The sequence below is a fragment of the Melanerpes formicivorus genome, unplaced genomic scaffold, assembly GCF_026170545.1.
Source record: "Melanerpes formicivorus ecotype bairdi unplaced genomic scaffold, bMelFor1.0.p_v2 SCAF_12, whole genome shotgun sequence".
Classification (NCBI taxonomy): domain Eukaryota; kingdom Metazoa; phylum Chordata; class Aves; order Piciformes; family Picidae; genus Melanerpes; species Melanerpes formicivorus.
In genome coordinates, this window is record NW_027142364.1 from 1693499 (window position 1) to 1709049 (window position 15551).

The 15551-nt window shown below is 49.4% G+C and overlaps 3 protein-coding genes and 1 long non-coding RNA gene across 5 annotated transcripts in view; 2 read left to right on the top strand and 2 right to left on the bottom strand.

The window, feature by feature from the left end:
* Positions 1-1952, bottom strand: part of RNF13 (ring finger protein 13) — a 28347-nt gene extending 26395 nt beyond the window's left edge. Inside the window, exon 1 of the mRNA XM_068144923.1 lies at positions 1848-1952. The gene's annotated coding sequence lies outside the window, so the exon portion shown is untranslated. The remainder of the gene's footprint in view (positions 1-1847) is intronic.
* A 575-nt stretch (positions 1953-2527) lies between these two features.
* Positions 2528-6730, top strand: COMMD2 (COMM domain containing 2). Its single transcript, XM_068144924.1, has 5 exons — positions 2528-2637; positions 2803-2880; positions 3479-3561; positions 4917-5090; positions 5568-6730. Exons 1-5 carry the CDS (start codon positions 2571-2573, stop codon positions 5763-5765), a joined length of 600 nt encoding a protein of 199 aa, XP_068001025.1. The 5' UTR covers positions 2528-2570; the 3' UTR covers positions 5766-6730.
* Positions 6731-9512: 2782 nt separating this feature from the next.
* Positions 9513-13090, bottom strand: LOC137444361 (uncharacterized). 2 transcript variants are annotated; one of them, XR_010988135.1, is made up of 4 exons: positions 12847-13090; positions 11296-11339; positions 11054-11117; positions 9513-10364 (listed from the first exon to the last, which is right to left on the bottom strand). It is a non-coding gene; the product is annotated as an uncharacterized lncRNA (long non-coding RNA). The 2 variants fall into 2 exon arrangements; XR_010988136.1 differs by lacking the exons at positions 11296-11339; positions 12847-13090 and adding an exon at positions 11396-12171.
* WWTR1 (WW domain containing transcription regulator 1) overlaps positions 12314-15551 on the top strand; it is a 50499-nt gene continuing 47261 nt past the window's right edge. The window contains exon 1 of the mRNA XM_068144928.1: positions 12314-12941. Within this exon, the coding sequence (XP_068001029.1) occupies positions 12550-12941 (392 nt within the window). The 5' untranslated portion in view covers positions 12314-12549. The remainder of the gene's footprint in view (positions 12942-15551) is intronic.

Genomic DNA, 15551 nt, shown 5'->3' on the forward strand with positions numbered 1-15551 from the left:
GTAGCCTACACTCTTCAAGGACAAGGCAGCTCATAGCACACAGAGTATTTCAGGCAGGTGTAATTAAAGACTACACTGCAAACCACACAAAAGAAATTAAGCTTGACTCTGCATCCATGTTCAGCACTCTACACCTGATTTTCCAGTGTCTGAGGACAAAGTTCCCCTTATATAACTACAGGTATTTTGAGAGCCATATTTTTTCTTCCTACTCTGGATCCTAGTGCTTACAAACCACACCAAGCCTGAGGAGCTACATCCCTCTGGCACAGGACTGAAGAGCATCACCAAGCCAGAACCGAGGAGGGCAGAAGTTTGGGTGTGCTGTCCCACAGCAACCTACAGACAGCAAGGCAACCAGGAAGTAAATACACTCACGTGGAACATATCAGAGGAGGAGTCACCCACAAAGATAAGGCAGCAGTGGTACTGCTGTATCTACATCAGAAAAAGAGATTTCTGATCATACTCTTGAAAAGAGCAAAATGTCCTTTCTCACTTGAAGATAAGGACAGCCAAATAAGCTTGATACAAGAACTGACAGGGCATGATGGATACAGCCATCTGCTGTACCGGACACCAAGGACACCTTGCTGACCTCTTCATACAGCACTGGCATTGTGTCTAGCGTGAGGGTTATGAAACACAGTTTTTAATGTACCAATACATTGACCTGATCTGAAAACGTTCTTCTGGATACAGATCCTGCACACTGCCAAAAATACTAGTTCATACTGGACAATGTGCAGAAGCCTTGGGAATGCATTTAAGACAGACGTCATGAAGAAATTACACAGCAGGGGACACAGGTGAGAACGTTCAGAGCTTCTGGCAACTACTCACAAACCAAGCTCCACAAAGTGCTGATCAGTGCCACATTTTCAGAAGCTTGCATCTCAATCACAGAGGCTAACAACACAAAGCAACCCCTCGTCCACATGGCTATGCTCATGCTGCAACTCTCTCAGGGTAACAGCTCCTTCTCCTCCCACTGGTAAAACAAACAAACATCATCATCATCAAACCTAATTTGCACATCTGTATTAAGCTTAATTTCTGGTTTACTGCCAAATAGGAATATGATGCTTATAGCAATCACAAAATTCATAGGAGCATAGAGAAACTTTGTCCTGCCACACCCAACGACAATATCCTAAATATTTTGGTAGGTTGGACTCCACTTCTCAAAACTCCACAAGCAAACACTGAGGAAAAGTTACACAGGTGATATCAAGAATTTTCACCCATATGCTAAACAGCTCCAAAGTCTCTATCTTTTTGCATTTTGACGTCACTGTATGTTTACTGATATGAATCTCCTTCTAAGACCTAGCCACAGAACTGAAAAACAGGGCACAGCGAGTCCTCAGACCTGGTAAGATGCAATAACTACCCCTCCCAAACTGTTTTCATCTTTTTACGAGCAATTTGATGGGCATCCAGCCAGACTCCATGCTACATATTAGCTTCCAAAGACAACTAGTATCTCAGTGTACTGCTAGTCTCAAAAGAGCCACGCACGGGCAGAACTGCGAAACACCACAGCGAGAGTTTAGCTGAAACGACGCTAAGAAAGGCTTTAGAGGCCTTCCACTCCCTTCTGCCGAGGCGGATCTCTGGGCAAGCTGCAGCAAGGCCTGCAAGGGAAGCGCCCAAGCCAGCGGCTGCCGGCAGTCGGGCACAGGGCCGGCCCCGCCTAGCTCTTCAAGGGTGGAGGCAAATAAGCACTACGCAATGGAGCGACGGACCCAACGACCCCTTAACCGCTGAGCACCCAGGGCACCCGGCAGCAGAGAAAAGCCCCAAGGGGACCCAGCGACCGTGTTCCCCATCCCGCCGGCGCTCACCTGCGGGCCCGGCACAGGGCCCGGCGGGGGGTGCCGAAGGCCGCGCCTAGGCCGAGTCCATGGCGCGTACCGTCCCCGCAGCCGCCACGGCGGAAGTCCCACCCGGTCGCCGCGCCAGCAAGGGGAGGGGGGCCCAGGGCAAGTGATTGGCCGCCCGAGCTGCCACTCAGCCGCGAAGCGTGACACGGGGCGGGCTTAACCGCGCTGAGGGTTGGTGTCGGCCCCTCCCTCCCCAGCCCCCGCCCACCAGCAGCCGGCGCGTCCCTGTGGTGGGCGAGCACAGGTGTGCCCCTTGCCACTGCTCTCTGGTACTGGCGGCCGGCGTGGCTTCCTCAGCGCCTCAAGTGTTCGAGGTTCGCTGTCGCCTGCGAGCTGATAGCATCAGGGACAGCGGAGCCATCCGCATAGGTACTGGATACCACGCAAACCAGGGGGGCTTCATGACGGACACCGAATTCGAGCAGTGTAAGGAAAACTTGGGGGTTTTATTCCCTTCCGCTAACTTGAGCCCAGCTCGTGTTTAAACAAACCGAAAACAGCCACAATAACACACCAGGACCGCCTCCGAGCCTGCCAGGCGCTACGGCACGGACGGCAGCTACTTCTTCCTTCGCCCTAGTGGCTCCCCGCGCAGGCGCGACCCGGAGCCAAGACCCTTTCCGCCGGGTCGAACCGCCCCTTCCTGGGCGGGCGGCAGCGGAGCGGGCCGGGGCGGCTGAGGGGATGCTGCTGGTGCTGTCGGAGGAGCAGAAGGCCCACCTGGGCTGCCTGCCGCGGGCGGGCGGCGCAGGTCTGGCATCGGTCCTGAGACAGGCACCGGCTACCCGACAGCCGGTTCGGCTGGGCCCGCGGGGTCCGGAAGGGCACAGCCCGGCCGGAGGGAGGGGGTGGGAGTCAGCGGCGGGCGGGTGCGGCCGGCCGGCGCCTATAGCGGAGCCTCCTCCTCTCGTTTCAGCTATCGGCGAGCTGGGCCGTCTGGCGGTGGAGCTGCTGCGGCGAGGCGCGGCGCCGCGGGCCTGCGAGGCGGCCGCCAGTAAGAGCCGGGGCGGGGCGGCTGTCATGGGCCGCGGGCGGGGACCGGGCGGTCTGGGGCCAGTGGGGAGCGGGGAAACCGGGGGCCGGACTGGGCCACGCCCGTAGCAATGCGAGAGTAGAAGAGCGGGAAACATGGTGGTTGCGGCAGCGGCCCCCCAAAAGGTGTCCCCGGTGCACGGCAGCAGCTGTACGGCGCTGCCGGAAGAGCGGAAGGAGCTGGCGCGCAGCATGAAGCCTCCCGAGCGGTCAGTGGCGGGATGGGGTCGGTGCTGCCGTCAGGGCCCCGCTTACGGCGGACAAGGCTGCAGGTAGCCGTTTCTGTACCAGCATACACTGGCCATGTTCTCCACTTGGCTCTGGAGCGTCCAGGTTTGGGATTTGCTTTGGGCTTTTGGATTGTTTGTTTGAGGAGCAAGAATCTAAGTTGTTGCTCAGTCTCCTTACATTATTATTTGAAGGGTGTTGCAGCCCTCTGCTCTTTTCTTTTTTCTTTATGCCTATATTGCAAGTTCACTCTGGATAAGTTTGCAGTTTTGTCTCCCGTTGCTGTGGCAGCTTAATAAGGAAGTAAAAGGTACCTTGTGCTTTCTTTAAAGGAAAACTTAACATCGGTGTTGACACTGTTCAGCATGGAGTAGAAGGGCTATCATATCTGCTTACTGAGAGCTCCAAGCTTATGGTAAGGATGCCTTTTGCATCATGAATTCAAAGGCGCACTCAAGAGATGTCTTCTCAGCACTTAGAGCTTGGAACATGCTGATGAAAGGGAAAAACCTGGTTCCAAATCCTGGTGATGTATTCTTTGTAGTTTTGAAAGCCTGTGCTGCTGAAACACTGCGTCTGCCTGCACTGGCTCGCATTTATGTTCAGTGTCTGCAGCAAGGCTTGACAACATTAAACAGCATGTAGCAAGAACATGCAGCAATTTAGTCCGTATGGAGAGACACACCTCAGTATTAAGCTCTGTGTAAGTAGCAAAGCTAGATTGGGGGTGTTGCTCAGCTACAGCATGGGGTGTGTGCTGTGCTAGCCCCATTACACGTTCCTCATGCTGGTCTGATAGGGTACGTTTGAGAGCTCTTTCAGCTCCTGACATCAGAAGTTTGGGTGAGTGTAAGCAGATACTACAACAAAATGGTTGGATAATAACTGTTTCCATTGGAAGAACTTTTTATTGTTGATGTAGCAGAATATTTGAATGGTGAAGAGATGGAGAAGGGATATAGTGGCAAGTAATTCTCAGTTAGTCAAGAGTTGTTCTGAAGGGCAGGAGGGAAGGGATTGAAAAACTGCAGAATCTTTCCTTAAGGTTACATGACTGACAGAAATGACTGTGTGTTAGGGTAAAATATGGTGATCAGAGGATGTGTTTATATGATGTGGTTGCATTAGAGTGGTGTCATGTGTTCTGGTGATAAACAACTGTTCCCATAATGATGGGCCAAGCTTCTCCAGTTCAGGTCAAATCAAAGAATCACAGAGCAAGTTGGGTTGGAAGGGACCTTTAAAGGTCACCTAGTCTAACCCCCCCTACAGTGAGCACTGACCTACAGGAATCAGCTTCTTGGGGCCACTCTGAATTACTGTAATGTGGGCCTTCAGGTTGTGTCTGGTGCTCGCTCACGTGTGCACACATTCAGAGTATTAATAAGGTGAGTATCAGTATTATCTTAACATGCTGTTGACAAATTGGTGATTGAAGTATGTAATTCCTTGTGACAAAGCTCAGATGCTTTCCTGTGCTGCATTTTGTTCTCTTATGTGAAGGCTTGAATGTGAGGACGTTGAATGTTTTTGAAACAAGCAATCGAAAGCTGCTCCTGAAGCTTGTGCAAGACAGCAGTAATACCTCAGTATCTGTAAATCACTTAAAACCTGGCCAGTTTGTTTTGCTCTAGCTGTAGAACTGTCCTCACATATTCCTGCAGGAAAATGACTGCTCTATGCCACACATAAACCTTGCTTACAGTTTTGTTTCCAGCAAATAATGATTCTTATATGGTTTTGTATTAAGGCCCAAATCGTTGTTTCTAGATTTCTGAGATAGACTTCCAAGAGTCCATTCACGTTCTGGGATTCTCAGATGAACTGAACCAGTTACTGCTCCAACTGTACCTTGACAACAGGAAGGAGATCCGAAGCATCCTCAGTGAGCTGGCCCCAAAGCTTCCCAGCTATCACAGCCTGGAATGGAGACTGGATGTGCAGGTGACCTCCCTTACCTTTTCAGCACTCGGTATTTCACTCTGCATTTTTTAAACATCATAAACAACTACTAGGAAATCAGTTTGTATTATTTCAAAGGAACTGAGGCAGCAGTTTTTCCATGTATTTAAAACTGACATAATTTTGTTACTGCACCAAAGATGGCTAGTTATGAGATGGACAGGATGTGTCATGCTGCAGGGTGATTCTTATGAAAATTGAATATAAAGCTCTGTAGGTTTATTAAATGTAAGCATAAACTAAGCATATTTGGTGTTAATTATCACCTAATTTTCAGAGTGAAAGCATTGATTGAAGTGTATTAGTATTGCCTAAGGATAAAACTAAATAATGGATTGTGCCTGTCTTTAATGTGAGCAAAAAGGATTTTTAAGCAGCCCTGCAAACTTGTTGTGAATTGTGGAGCTGACACCCTGCCTTTGTTTCCTGTTCCCATTTCGTTTCCGCTGCCTCACTCAGCTTGCAAGCCGAAGTTTGAGACAACAGATTAAGCCTGCTGTGACTCTAAAGCTGCATCTCAATCAGAATGGAGATCAAACTGCCCAGGTGCTGCAAACCGACCCTGCCACTCTCCTCCATCTTATCCAGCAACTGGAGCAAGCGCTGGGGGAAATGAAAACAAACCACTGCAGGAGAATAGTGCGTAACATGAAGTAGTGCTGGTGCCAGGCTGGAGGCTTTCTCAGCTAAAGCAATGCTCACAAATACATTTTGAGGGAAAAATAAACATCTGGATCAGATGAAATGCTTTCCTGTGCCAGGATCTTAAGCCAGTAATGACTGGTTTCATGTTCTCTGGTGCTAACTTTGCACCTCTGCCTCACAGGCGATAGGAAACTGGTTTTCCTTTGATGGCAAATGCAGAAATTCAGCTGGCTATGGTGAGGATTTCTTTAAGTACAGTTCTACATGAAGACCCTTCCCACAGTTAAGTAGAGCTGTCTCAGTATTATATGAAGCTGCACACTTATTTTTATGTTTATCAGGTAGTTTTTTCTCTTGGTATTGCTTTTGGTTTGATGGGAGGTTTTCAAAACCAACCCTGTACTGGTGGGGATGATAATTTACAGGATGTTCCCTCCATCTAGACTCATGTATGTGTAAGAGTACATGTGGGAGTCCTGCCCTCTGTAGAGGGTTCACCCAGCTTGGGCTGGGTGCTGCACTGTGTTCCTGCCCTTCTCACATAAGGAAAGAAAGCCTCAGCATGCTGATGCTGTCCTTCAGCAGAGCTGGCCCTAGCCCCTTGCTGGCAGGCTCAGTGGGCTGCAGAAAGCAGTCACCAGAGAGAACCCAGTGCCCCAAACATGTCAGCACGCTGATCATAGGTAAAGGGGAGCTGGAACAGCACAATAGCCAAATCATGAGCTAGAGGGTAGACTCAGCAAGTAAATTCTGCTAAATCCTGTTTTCATCTTGTGATGGAACAGTTTTTGTTCTCCTCTTTGGATGGTGTGCTCATAAAAGAAGGACTAACTAAGAACTGCAAAAAATAAATGCTGCTCTCCCATTTGCCTAATAAAAACTTTGTCAGAAGTCACTCTTCAGTTGTATTTAATGCAATCCTTGGTGGCTTTTGTGAATTAAGATTAAATGGTTCTACTGATTAACCTTTAACTGTCGCTGTTGTGTGTTTTGTTTCACTGCAAACTTAACTGTATTTTGCAGAGCTGCCCTTACTGTGTATGTCAAGTCACTTTGATGAATCAAACAGCTGATGAGTGACTCCCTAGCATCTTCGTGACAGACCAGTGCAAAGTCCAAGTGCATAGAACAACTGAAAATCCAACCAATTTAAGCATAAAATGGATTAATTTCTTACAAGCAGAGTTAGGTTCCTCCCTGAGCTGTGTGCTTCTGAACAGATTTGTATCCCAGTTTTATTTTCCTGGTCTAAACAGCAGAGGGCAGAAAGTTTGGTTTTATAATCCACAAAGGAGTAGTTTTGCTATGCAATGGTTTTCAAGGTCTGGCTTCTGATAAGCATTGTTCATAGTCTCTCGATGAAGCTTGGAATGTATTTCACCTTCTATTTTCCAAATTCATGATCACCTTTACACTGAGAACAAGACTTCCAGCTCTCAAGCACTGTAAAACACTGGTTTGTGGATCTGCTAGTTCATTTGCTAATGCTAAACCACTTAGCCAAAACCCTGATATAACCCAATTCTTAAAACTCAGTTTGTGTGGTGTGGTAAAATGTTGATATTCTTTCAAGCCCTGAGTGAACTCAAGAAGCAGAGGAAGCTTTTCTTCCTCTTGTTTGTTTTTAAAGCCTTTTGAGTATCTCTGTAGGATCACTGTCCATTTTGTAAAGTCTGTTGCTCAAGTTTCTGACCCAAGTTTTAATTCCTCATCTCTGAGGTGTATTTAGACTCTCCTCCAGGCTTTATTTTCTTGTACTTCTGTTTGTCCCTGCCATGCTTTCTTGCAAGCTTTTATTTCAGCTTTGACTGAATAAAATTTCACCTTCTAGCTGGCTAATTAATTAGATGTTCCTTGAAATATGTGGGGGAAACTGTTCTCTTTAAACAGCTGTGGAGCTAGTTTAAATGCACACACACAGAAACCAGTATCAGAACTTTAGGCCAGCAGTTCTCATTTAACAGGAAACTGAACTTAGATTTTTAACATTGTATTTTGCATTTAACGTTAAATGCATTAGACCTGTCTTAAATCTAGTGCTGTTTATAAAATGTGCCCCTGTACAGGCTCCAAGGTGTGAGTGGAGATTCTGTTCCAGTTGTTGTAATGCCCTGTTTCCTGTACTGTGACTTTGTAATATTAACAATAGACAGTGTGTAGGAAAGGAAGTCTAAGATTAGGAATAACCTGGCAAAACTCCATGGGTAAAGCTCTGCTGTTTCTTATCTAAAGAAAGGGAAGGAAGTCTCCTGTCACACTCTGCTGGGTTTTGTGGTCAGGTACATGACAGCAGAGTCTTTCTTTTTAAATGCTCTTCAAGAAAAGTGTGAATTGTGGCAGGTTTATTACTGCAGTCATATCAACTTGAAGTTTTACTCATCCATCGTTGTATCAACAGAAAATGCTGCTATTTCATTTAGGGTTCCAGGGTTTGATTTATTTGACCTGGCAGGTTTTAAACGTTGCCAGCAGTTCTGAAGGCGGAGCAGTGAGCAGATGCTCTTCCCTGATCACTGCTGCAGACTGTTGACATGTAATCTGACCTGGTTCTGATGTGGATGAGCAGTGAGTGCTGGCATGCCCCATTCCACTGGCTTTGATGCAAGGGGAATAACTGCTGAGACACAAACACTGGGGCAGGTTTTTGGTCAGCACAGCTGTTTCTGAAATGGATGTCTGAGCAGTCACCTACTATATGCTCATGGAGCTTTCTTGCCAGTAAAATTACATCAACTTGAAAAACAACATGAACTAAGCTGACATAAATTCTTTCTTTCTTTTTTTTTTCCCCTTGGAGATGTTGACTGTGGAGGTGTGCTGACATAGCTGCTTTGGTGAAACTAATACACACCAGGTCTTTGTTGAAGCAAACCACATCACAGCTGGCTGCACAGGATACTCTTGGCATGCATTCTGGTGTGCCAGCCAGAGCCCAAACAAGAATTACTGATTTGCATTACAAACTGTGTAGGTTTTAAAGTGTAAATATGTGTGTGATGCACATGCACACCTTTACATAGTGAAACTCACACAATGTAGTTTCATTGTATTCTTTGCTGTCCCATTTATTCTGGAGGAATACAAGCTTTCATGCCATACACAGCTCTTCCTCCCTGAAGCACATGAAAGCCACCACATGTAGTCCATGACCACTTGAAGACTCTGCTCGGTGCAGACCCAAACAGGACAGCAACTGTGCTTGCTCTTCCTGCTCTGCACATAATTGTGACTCATTTATCCAGAAAGCTGAGATTTTTCCAGGGAATCTTGAATGTTTTATGTTACAATGGATATCACACATACATCCTCTTCACCTACCTGGGCCTTCTCAGAAGAATTCTAATGTATGCAGGACCTTGGTACAAAGCAGTGATGAATCTAGATGAAAAATTACAATGTGGGGTCTTGGTTTTTTTTAAGCCATTCGATGTGCATTATCTAAGGGTACATTTGAGAGCACACAGGATCACAGGATGTTAGGGTTTGGAAGGGAACTCTGGGGATCATCAAGTCCAACCCCCCTGCCAGAGCAGGACCACAGAATACAGCACAGGCCATGCAGGAACACACCCAGTCAGGGCTTGAAAGTCTCCAGAGAAAGAGACTCCACAACCTCTCTGGGGAGCCTGTTCCAGTGCTCTGTGACCCCTACAGTAAAGAAGTTCCTCCTCATGTTGAGGTGAAACCTCATGTGCTGTAGTTTATATCCATTGCCCCTTGCCCTATCCTAGGGTGCAACTGAGCAGAGCCTGTCCCCTCTCTCTGGCCACCTAGCCCTCAGATATTTATAAACATTTATTAAATTCCCCTCTCAGTATTCTCCAGACTAAGAAGCCCCAGGTCTCTCAGTCTCTCCTCATAGGGCACATATTTCTGGGCATAGTACACTTCTGAGCTCTGCTTGGCCTTTCCATTCAAGTATGGATTGAATATGCTGCTAGCAAACGTACACCACTCTCAACCCATCCCTTGAACAACAGAAGTCTGGCCTATTCAGAAACATTTGAACAGTAGACAAAATGGATCTAAACCCATGTCACTCCTTGTTTATGCTGTATGATCTTGTAACTGGAAAAAAGAAGCAATGACAAGAGGATTTCTGTGTCAGATGTGTGGTTTGGTTCCTTTCTCACTGAGTCCAACCCCATTGTGACATTGTCTTCTGTGGACTGAACATTAGGAATCATTTTCTGTAAAAGCTGGTGCTTGTTTCTAATTTTGAGTCCCAAGCAGGAATTTACTATTTTCTAAACTAACAGTAACAACAATACAATGAGAATTTATTCTTGCAGTTTTAATCATTTTCAGGTTAGTGGTGCAAGATGCTTCAGTCTGATGCAAGTGGTACAATAGCAGCTGACTCTGTTACTGAGCAAAAAATTGCAGCTGAAGTGCCATCCCCTCACTGAAGGACAGCTCTAGCTGTAATAAATACTGTTTAAATTTAGAAGAGATGTGCACACACTCAGGAGATGCCACACTCTCTTATGGAAGTGGTCTAATTGACCTAGAAGAGATGTCACCAATGAATGAGATTAGCAGAGCCTTGCCTTGAATGGACATGTCATCTGGAAAGGAATGTGAGGTAGATGGGTGTGTCATTGTGGAGCCCTGGAGGAAGCAAAGAAAGCCCTTGTAAAGGCTGTATGGAAAATCACTCTGTTCAGATCATTATCTCTGCAATAACCACACACCATCATCTAACATCCAAAGGTTTTATACAAGGAAACTACAGGGGTAAGGAGGGGGGCGGGGGGCGGGGGGGGGGGAAGGTATGTAGTATCTGCACAACCCTGGAGCAGGTGCTGTGTTAGCAGAGCTGTCTGAGCTAGTAATAATGCTAGTCGGTGCCCAGTGAGGAAGCAAGAGGAGAACGGTACAGAAGATAGCATGGAAAATTCCTGGGGAAGGGAAGCATCAACAAGTCCCAGGAGCACTGGGTTTCCTGACCAGAACTACAGCAGATGCGAAGGGGAAAAATAAACAACCAAGGAGGAGATCTGCAGAGCCCATGGAAACATGGAACAGGAAATGTAAGGAAAAATACATGACAGGGAGCATCTGTGGAAACAAGGGCATCAGGAAACACAGGAGCAAGATCTGTTCCATGGAGATACCTGATCCTGATCCAGAGTTCCTGTACAGGCACTGGTACTAAATTAATGCTGAGTATGGACAGAGCATTCAAGTGTTGGGTTGAGATTGAAGCTGCAGAAGCCAAATCAAGTTCAGGGTAGTTTGTACTTCTTAAGAAATACAAGAGTAAGAAACAAATGAGTTCAGAAAATAAATTTACTTACCCAAGGCTTTTCTAATGTAGGTTCTGAGCAGGATGTACTCTTACCAACCATCATTGCCTGAAGTCTGTCCAAAATGCAGAAAGGAAATGAAGAAATGCATTACTAAAATACAGTTGTGTGTTTGTGTAGCCAGTGTGTGGTATCTGTGTGCAGTTGTAACAACACCGCCTGCTTCCTACTTCAAAAGACAGCACTGAAGTTGGAAAGCGAACAAAACAATTCTTTATAGCACAGCTACTCACTTTAAGCAAATTCTAGTCACATCACCATTCAAAAGTTGTTCCAACTGCACAAAAAAACAAATGAGACAAGATTAAAAAAGAAATAAAATGTATTACATACACTTCACAGAGATTCTGAGGCATGCATTTTGAGGACAGCTCTGCCTTCTAGGATAAAAAGTGACTGCGAAGAGGCAGTCGGGATGGAGCCGTGTCACAGCTATATTTGAAATGCCATCCCATAGCAGCGAGGTGGGAAGACTGATGATCCTGTGCTGCACGGATCTGGCACCTGTCTGCAAAAGGCTGAACCTTGCCGAAACTGCCACGCAGCACCAGCAGTCCATGTCACTGTCATCACTGCCTTCCCTTGTTCCCCATTGCCTCTGCATCACTGAATTATGCTGTGAAGTTTACTTAAGCATCGTTTTGTTTAATTAGCAAGTTAGCATCACCCGTGAAGTTCCTGAACATTAAAGCCTCGCCTGTAGCTGCGCTGTGACCGTGAGGTGCAACTGCTCTGTCAGCCCCGCGGCGAGGGCCGGGCCGGGCGCTCCCGTCGGGGGGCATAGGGTCTCCGCAGCGCCCGCGGCTCCGAGGGTGGACGAGCGGGGCCGCGGCGGCCGCGCTCCCCCGGAACGCCACGCACAGCTTCCCTGGTGCCGCCTGCCCCGGCCTCCGCCAGCTTCGTGCGGTATGGGGGGAGCGGCGGGCAAGGAGGGTGCGAGGGCAGTCCCCGGCGAGCCCTAAGGGACACCTTGGCAGGCCCGGACCCGGGCCCAGTCTCATTGGGCTGCAAGAACACCTCGGCGTGTCCGGACCACAGCCCCGCCACCCGGAGCGGCCCTGTGCTGCGGGGAAAGCCGCTCCCGTCCCACAACAGCTCCGAACTCCAAAAGTTTTGGCGGCAGTTGCATAACTGCGGGTGGGGCGGGGGCGGGGGCAGGGCCTGTGCCGCCGGGGGGCGGGCGGGAGGAGCCGGCGCTGCCCTCGTCCCGCCGCTGCCCGGCGCGCCTTGGCCCGGCCCGGGGGAGGGCACGGCGCTGCCCGGGGGTTGACCCGCCCGTCCCTCCGCCCGGGACACCGACACCGCTGGCAGGGCCGAAGAGGCACTCCTCGCGCCGCCCGCTTCGCCGCCAGCCCCGGCAGAGCGGAGCTGATCGCGGAGAGCCGCCCGCACGTCCTCGGCGGCGGCTTGCAGCGGGGCCGGCCCCGGCGACCGCCCGTCCTCCCGCCGGGACGTCTGCGCCCGCCGTCGGGGCCGACGAGTAGAAAATGAACCCCGCTCCGGTGCCGCCGCCGCCGGGACAGCAAGTGATCCATGTCACGCAGGACCTGGACACGGAGCTGGAAGCTCTCTTCAACGCGGTGATGAACCCCAAGCCCAGCTCCTGGAGGAAGAAGATCCTGCCTGAGTCCTTCTTCAAGGAGCCCGACTCAGGCTCGCACTCGCGGCAGTCGAGCACGGACTCGGGCGGGCCCCCGCCACGGCCCGCCGCCGCGCAGCACGTCCGCTCCCACTCCTCTCCCGCCTCGCTGCTGGGTTCGGCGACCGCTCCTCAGCACGCTCACCTCCGCCAGCGCTCCTACGACGTGACGGACGAGCTGCCGCTGCCTCCCGGCTGGGAGATGGCGCTCACGCACACGGGACAGCGATACTTCCTCAAGTGAGTGCGGCGGCTCCGGGGTCCCGGGACGGCAGACGCTTGCCGTGGCTCTCTCCGCACCGGAGCAGGGCTGTCAGCCAAGTTTCGCGGCGGAGCTTAGCGCGGAGTGGGGGCGGTCCGTCAGGCCGGCCGGGAAGCGGCAGTGCCGAGGGGGCAGCGCCGTGAGGCGGAGGAGGGCACCGGCGCGGGGGACAGCCGTGGCGGGGGGCGGCTGGGGGGAGAGGCACTACCGTGAGCTGAGGGGGGACGGAGCGGGGGACAGTACCGTGAGCTGAGGGCGGCAGGGGCACCCACTGGCGGGGAGGCGGCGGCGGCGGGGACCGCCGAGAGTGTGCCCGTGTGAGGCTGATGCGGGGAAGCTCTGCTTCAGCGGCAGCGGCGCGGGCCGGAGGCCGGCGGTGGCTGGGGTCAGCCGTGCCTGGCAGCTGCCGGCTCCTGCGTCCCTGCTGCCGGGCCGCACCGCCGGGGTTCAGAAGCTGCTCTTCAGAGATCAGTCTGATAGCAGCTGTCCCGGGGAGATTTCCAGAAGGCGGAGCGGGGCATTGGGTGTCCGTGAGCTGCCGGAACACGGTCGGCTGGGCTGCGGGACCCGCACGGCTCGGCTCGCAGCCCAGGCCCTGCTGCGGCTGGGGGCACGCAGGGCAGCGCGGGCCTGTGCGGGTATTTATAGCCCCAGGGACATAGGGGAGGCCTCCTCTCAGTGACAGGTCCGGAGAAGTGTGGGCACACAACTGCCGAGCCTTCCTGGCCGGGAATTCTGGGCAGGGTGTTTTATTTGCGACATTTGGCATTTGATTCAAAGCAGTTTAATGGGCTACGGGATAGCAGCCCTAGGCGGTGAGGCAGCGGTGCCGTGTCTGAGTAGCCTCCCTATCTCTGCTCCGGATTTACTGCGGATTAAAGGCGCTGTATGAACCGGGAATATGCAGGGACAGCACGTTTGCTAATGACGTGAAACAGTGACTGAGGAAATTCATGCCTGAGGATGCTGCGGGAGAGCAGGGCCACGTCCCTCGCAACTCTCAGACAGGAGAGTTGTGCCTGGAGTTCACGCTCGGCTCTGCCTGCCTAACAAACGGTATATAGGAGCATGCCTGGTGGGACACGGGAGACAGAGAATGTTTACTGTTCAGAAAAAAATAATAAATGGATAATTTACATCAGCCTGTAGTGACTCCCTTGTGTTGTGGCCTTTGGAATCTCCAGGGGGCTACTCAAGGGCCAAATCTTTGGATTACTCCGCACAATTTAGGTTACTCCCTCTTGTTCTTCTCTTGAGTTACTGGCAAAGCTTGGAAATAGGGTTTGTTTCTTTCTGCCATTCTGTGTGTTGCTGTCTGTGGTTTATAATACCAGATGGACAAGTACCAGGGCCTGAATCAGGAGGTTTTCATGAATATGTCACCTGAATTAAGATCTCATTGATACAGACTTGGCATATATTTTTCTCAAGAGGACAGAGAAGATGCAGCTTTGTGGTGCATTATCACACATCCTTCCTAGATATTTTATATAAATCCTTGCTAGGGTTTGGCCAGCAGGTGCTTTCAGATACCTCTGGCTAAAAATGACAGAACACAATCTCTGCCTGCTCTTTGGCTTTTGACTAATATAAAAATGAGCTTTCCTGTCACACATTCCTGACATAGAGACAGTTTTCCAAGTGCATGGATTCTTGCTGCTTGGGCCAAAAATGTGAGTCCCGTATTAAGAAAACAAAACCACCAAACAACCCTATGGATGAAACTCCAAAGTGTCTTTCACTTTCTTTCCAAATTCCTGTCAATGATAATACTCTTGATTAACAGCATCCTTTTTTTAATATATAAAAAAAATTTCATTGTGTATCTAAGTTACTACCTGGGTTACTCTGTGTTTTGTTTCCCCAGTTTTATTCATCCAGCAGATCTTTTCTCATTTCTACAAGAAAAATAGTTGCTGGAGGAATAATGTATTTACACCTGTCATTTATATATCTATCTTTCTATCCCACTGCTTTGGGGAATAAAACTTTACATATATATATATATATATAAAATCACATAGGAATTATAATACTTTGCAAGTGGTGTGATGATTTTCAGGTGAAAATGGAATTTTCTGCATAAACTTCAGGTGGTTTATGGGAAGCAGCATTTAGGACTCTGCAATAATATGTAGGGTTCAGTCAGAGGATGCACTTGAGAAGGCTGTTTGGTCCCGGTGGGCACACAAGTTTACCTTTTCCCTGTGTTCAAGATCTTTCTCTCAAAAAGAATTGCTGTTTCTTTCCAACCTAATGATAAAAGAGTTGTTTATGGTCATTAGCAAAAGAAAAAGGAGAAGGAAATGAAGAGCAAGTAGCCAAATGATGCCCTATTAAAGCCTTTGCTACCTGTCGAAGTTTGGAAGGCAGTTTGTTGTGTTTTAATGTATTTTCAAGAATTGTTAAACGAAAGCACTGATGGGACTGGCAGAGAGCAGTGAGCCAACCTTGCTGACCAGGAACCAGCCATAACTTGAAGCAGTCGCACTCCTGCATGTCAGTTCCTGCACAAATTTTCTGGCTGTGACTGGAAGAAACATAAGTAGCCTGGGGACCACTCCACCCTGTAATTAAATACCAGACCG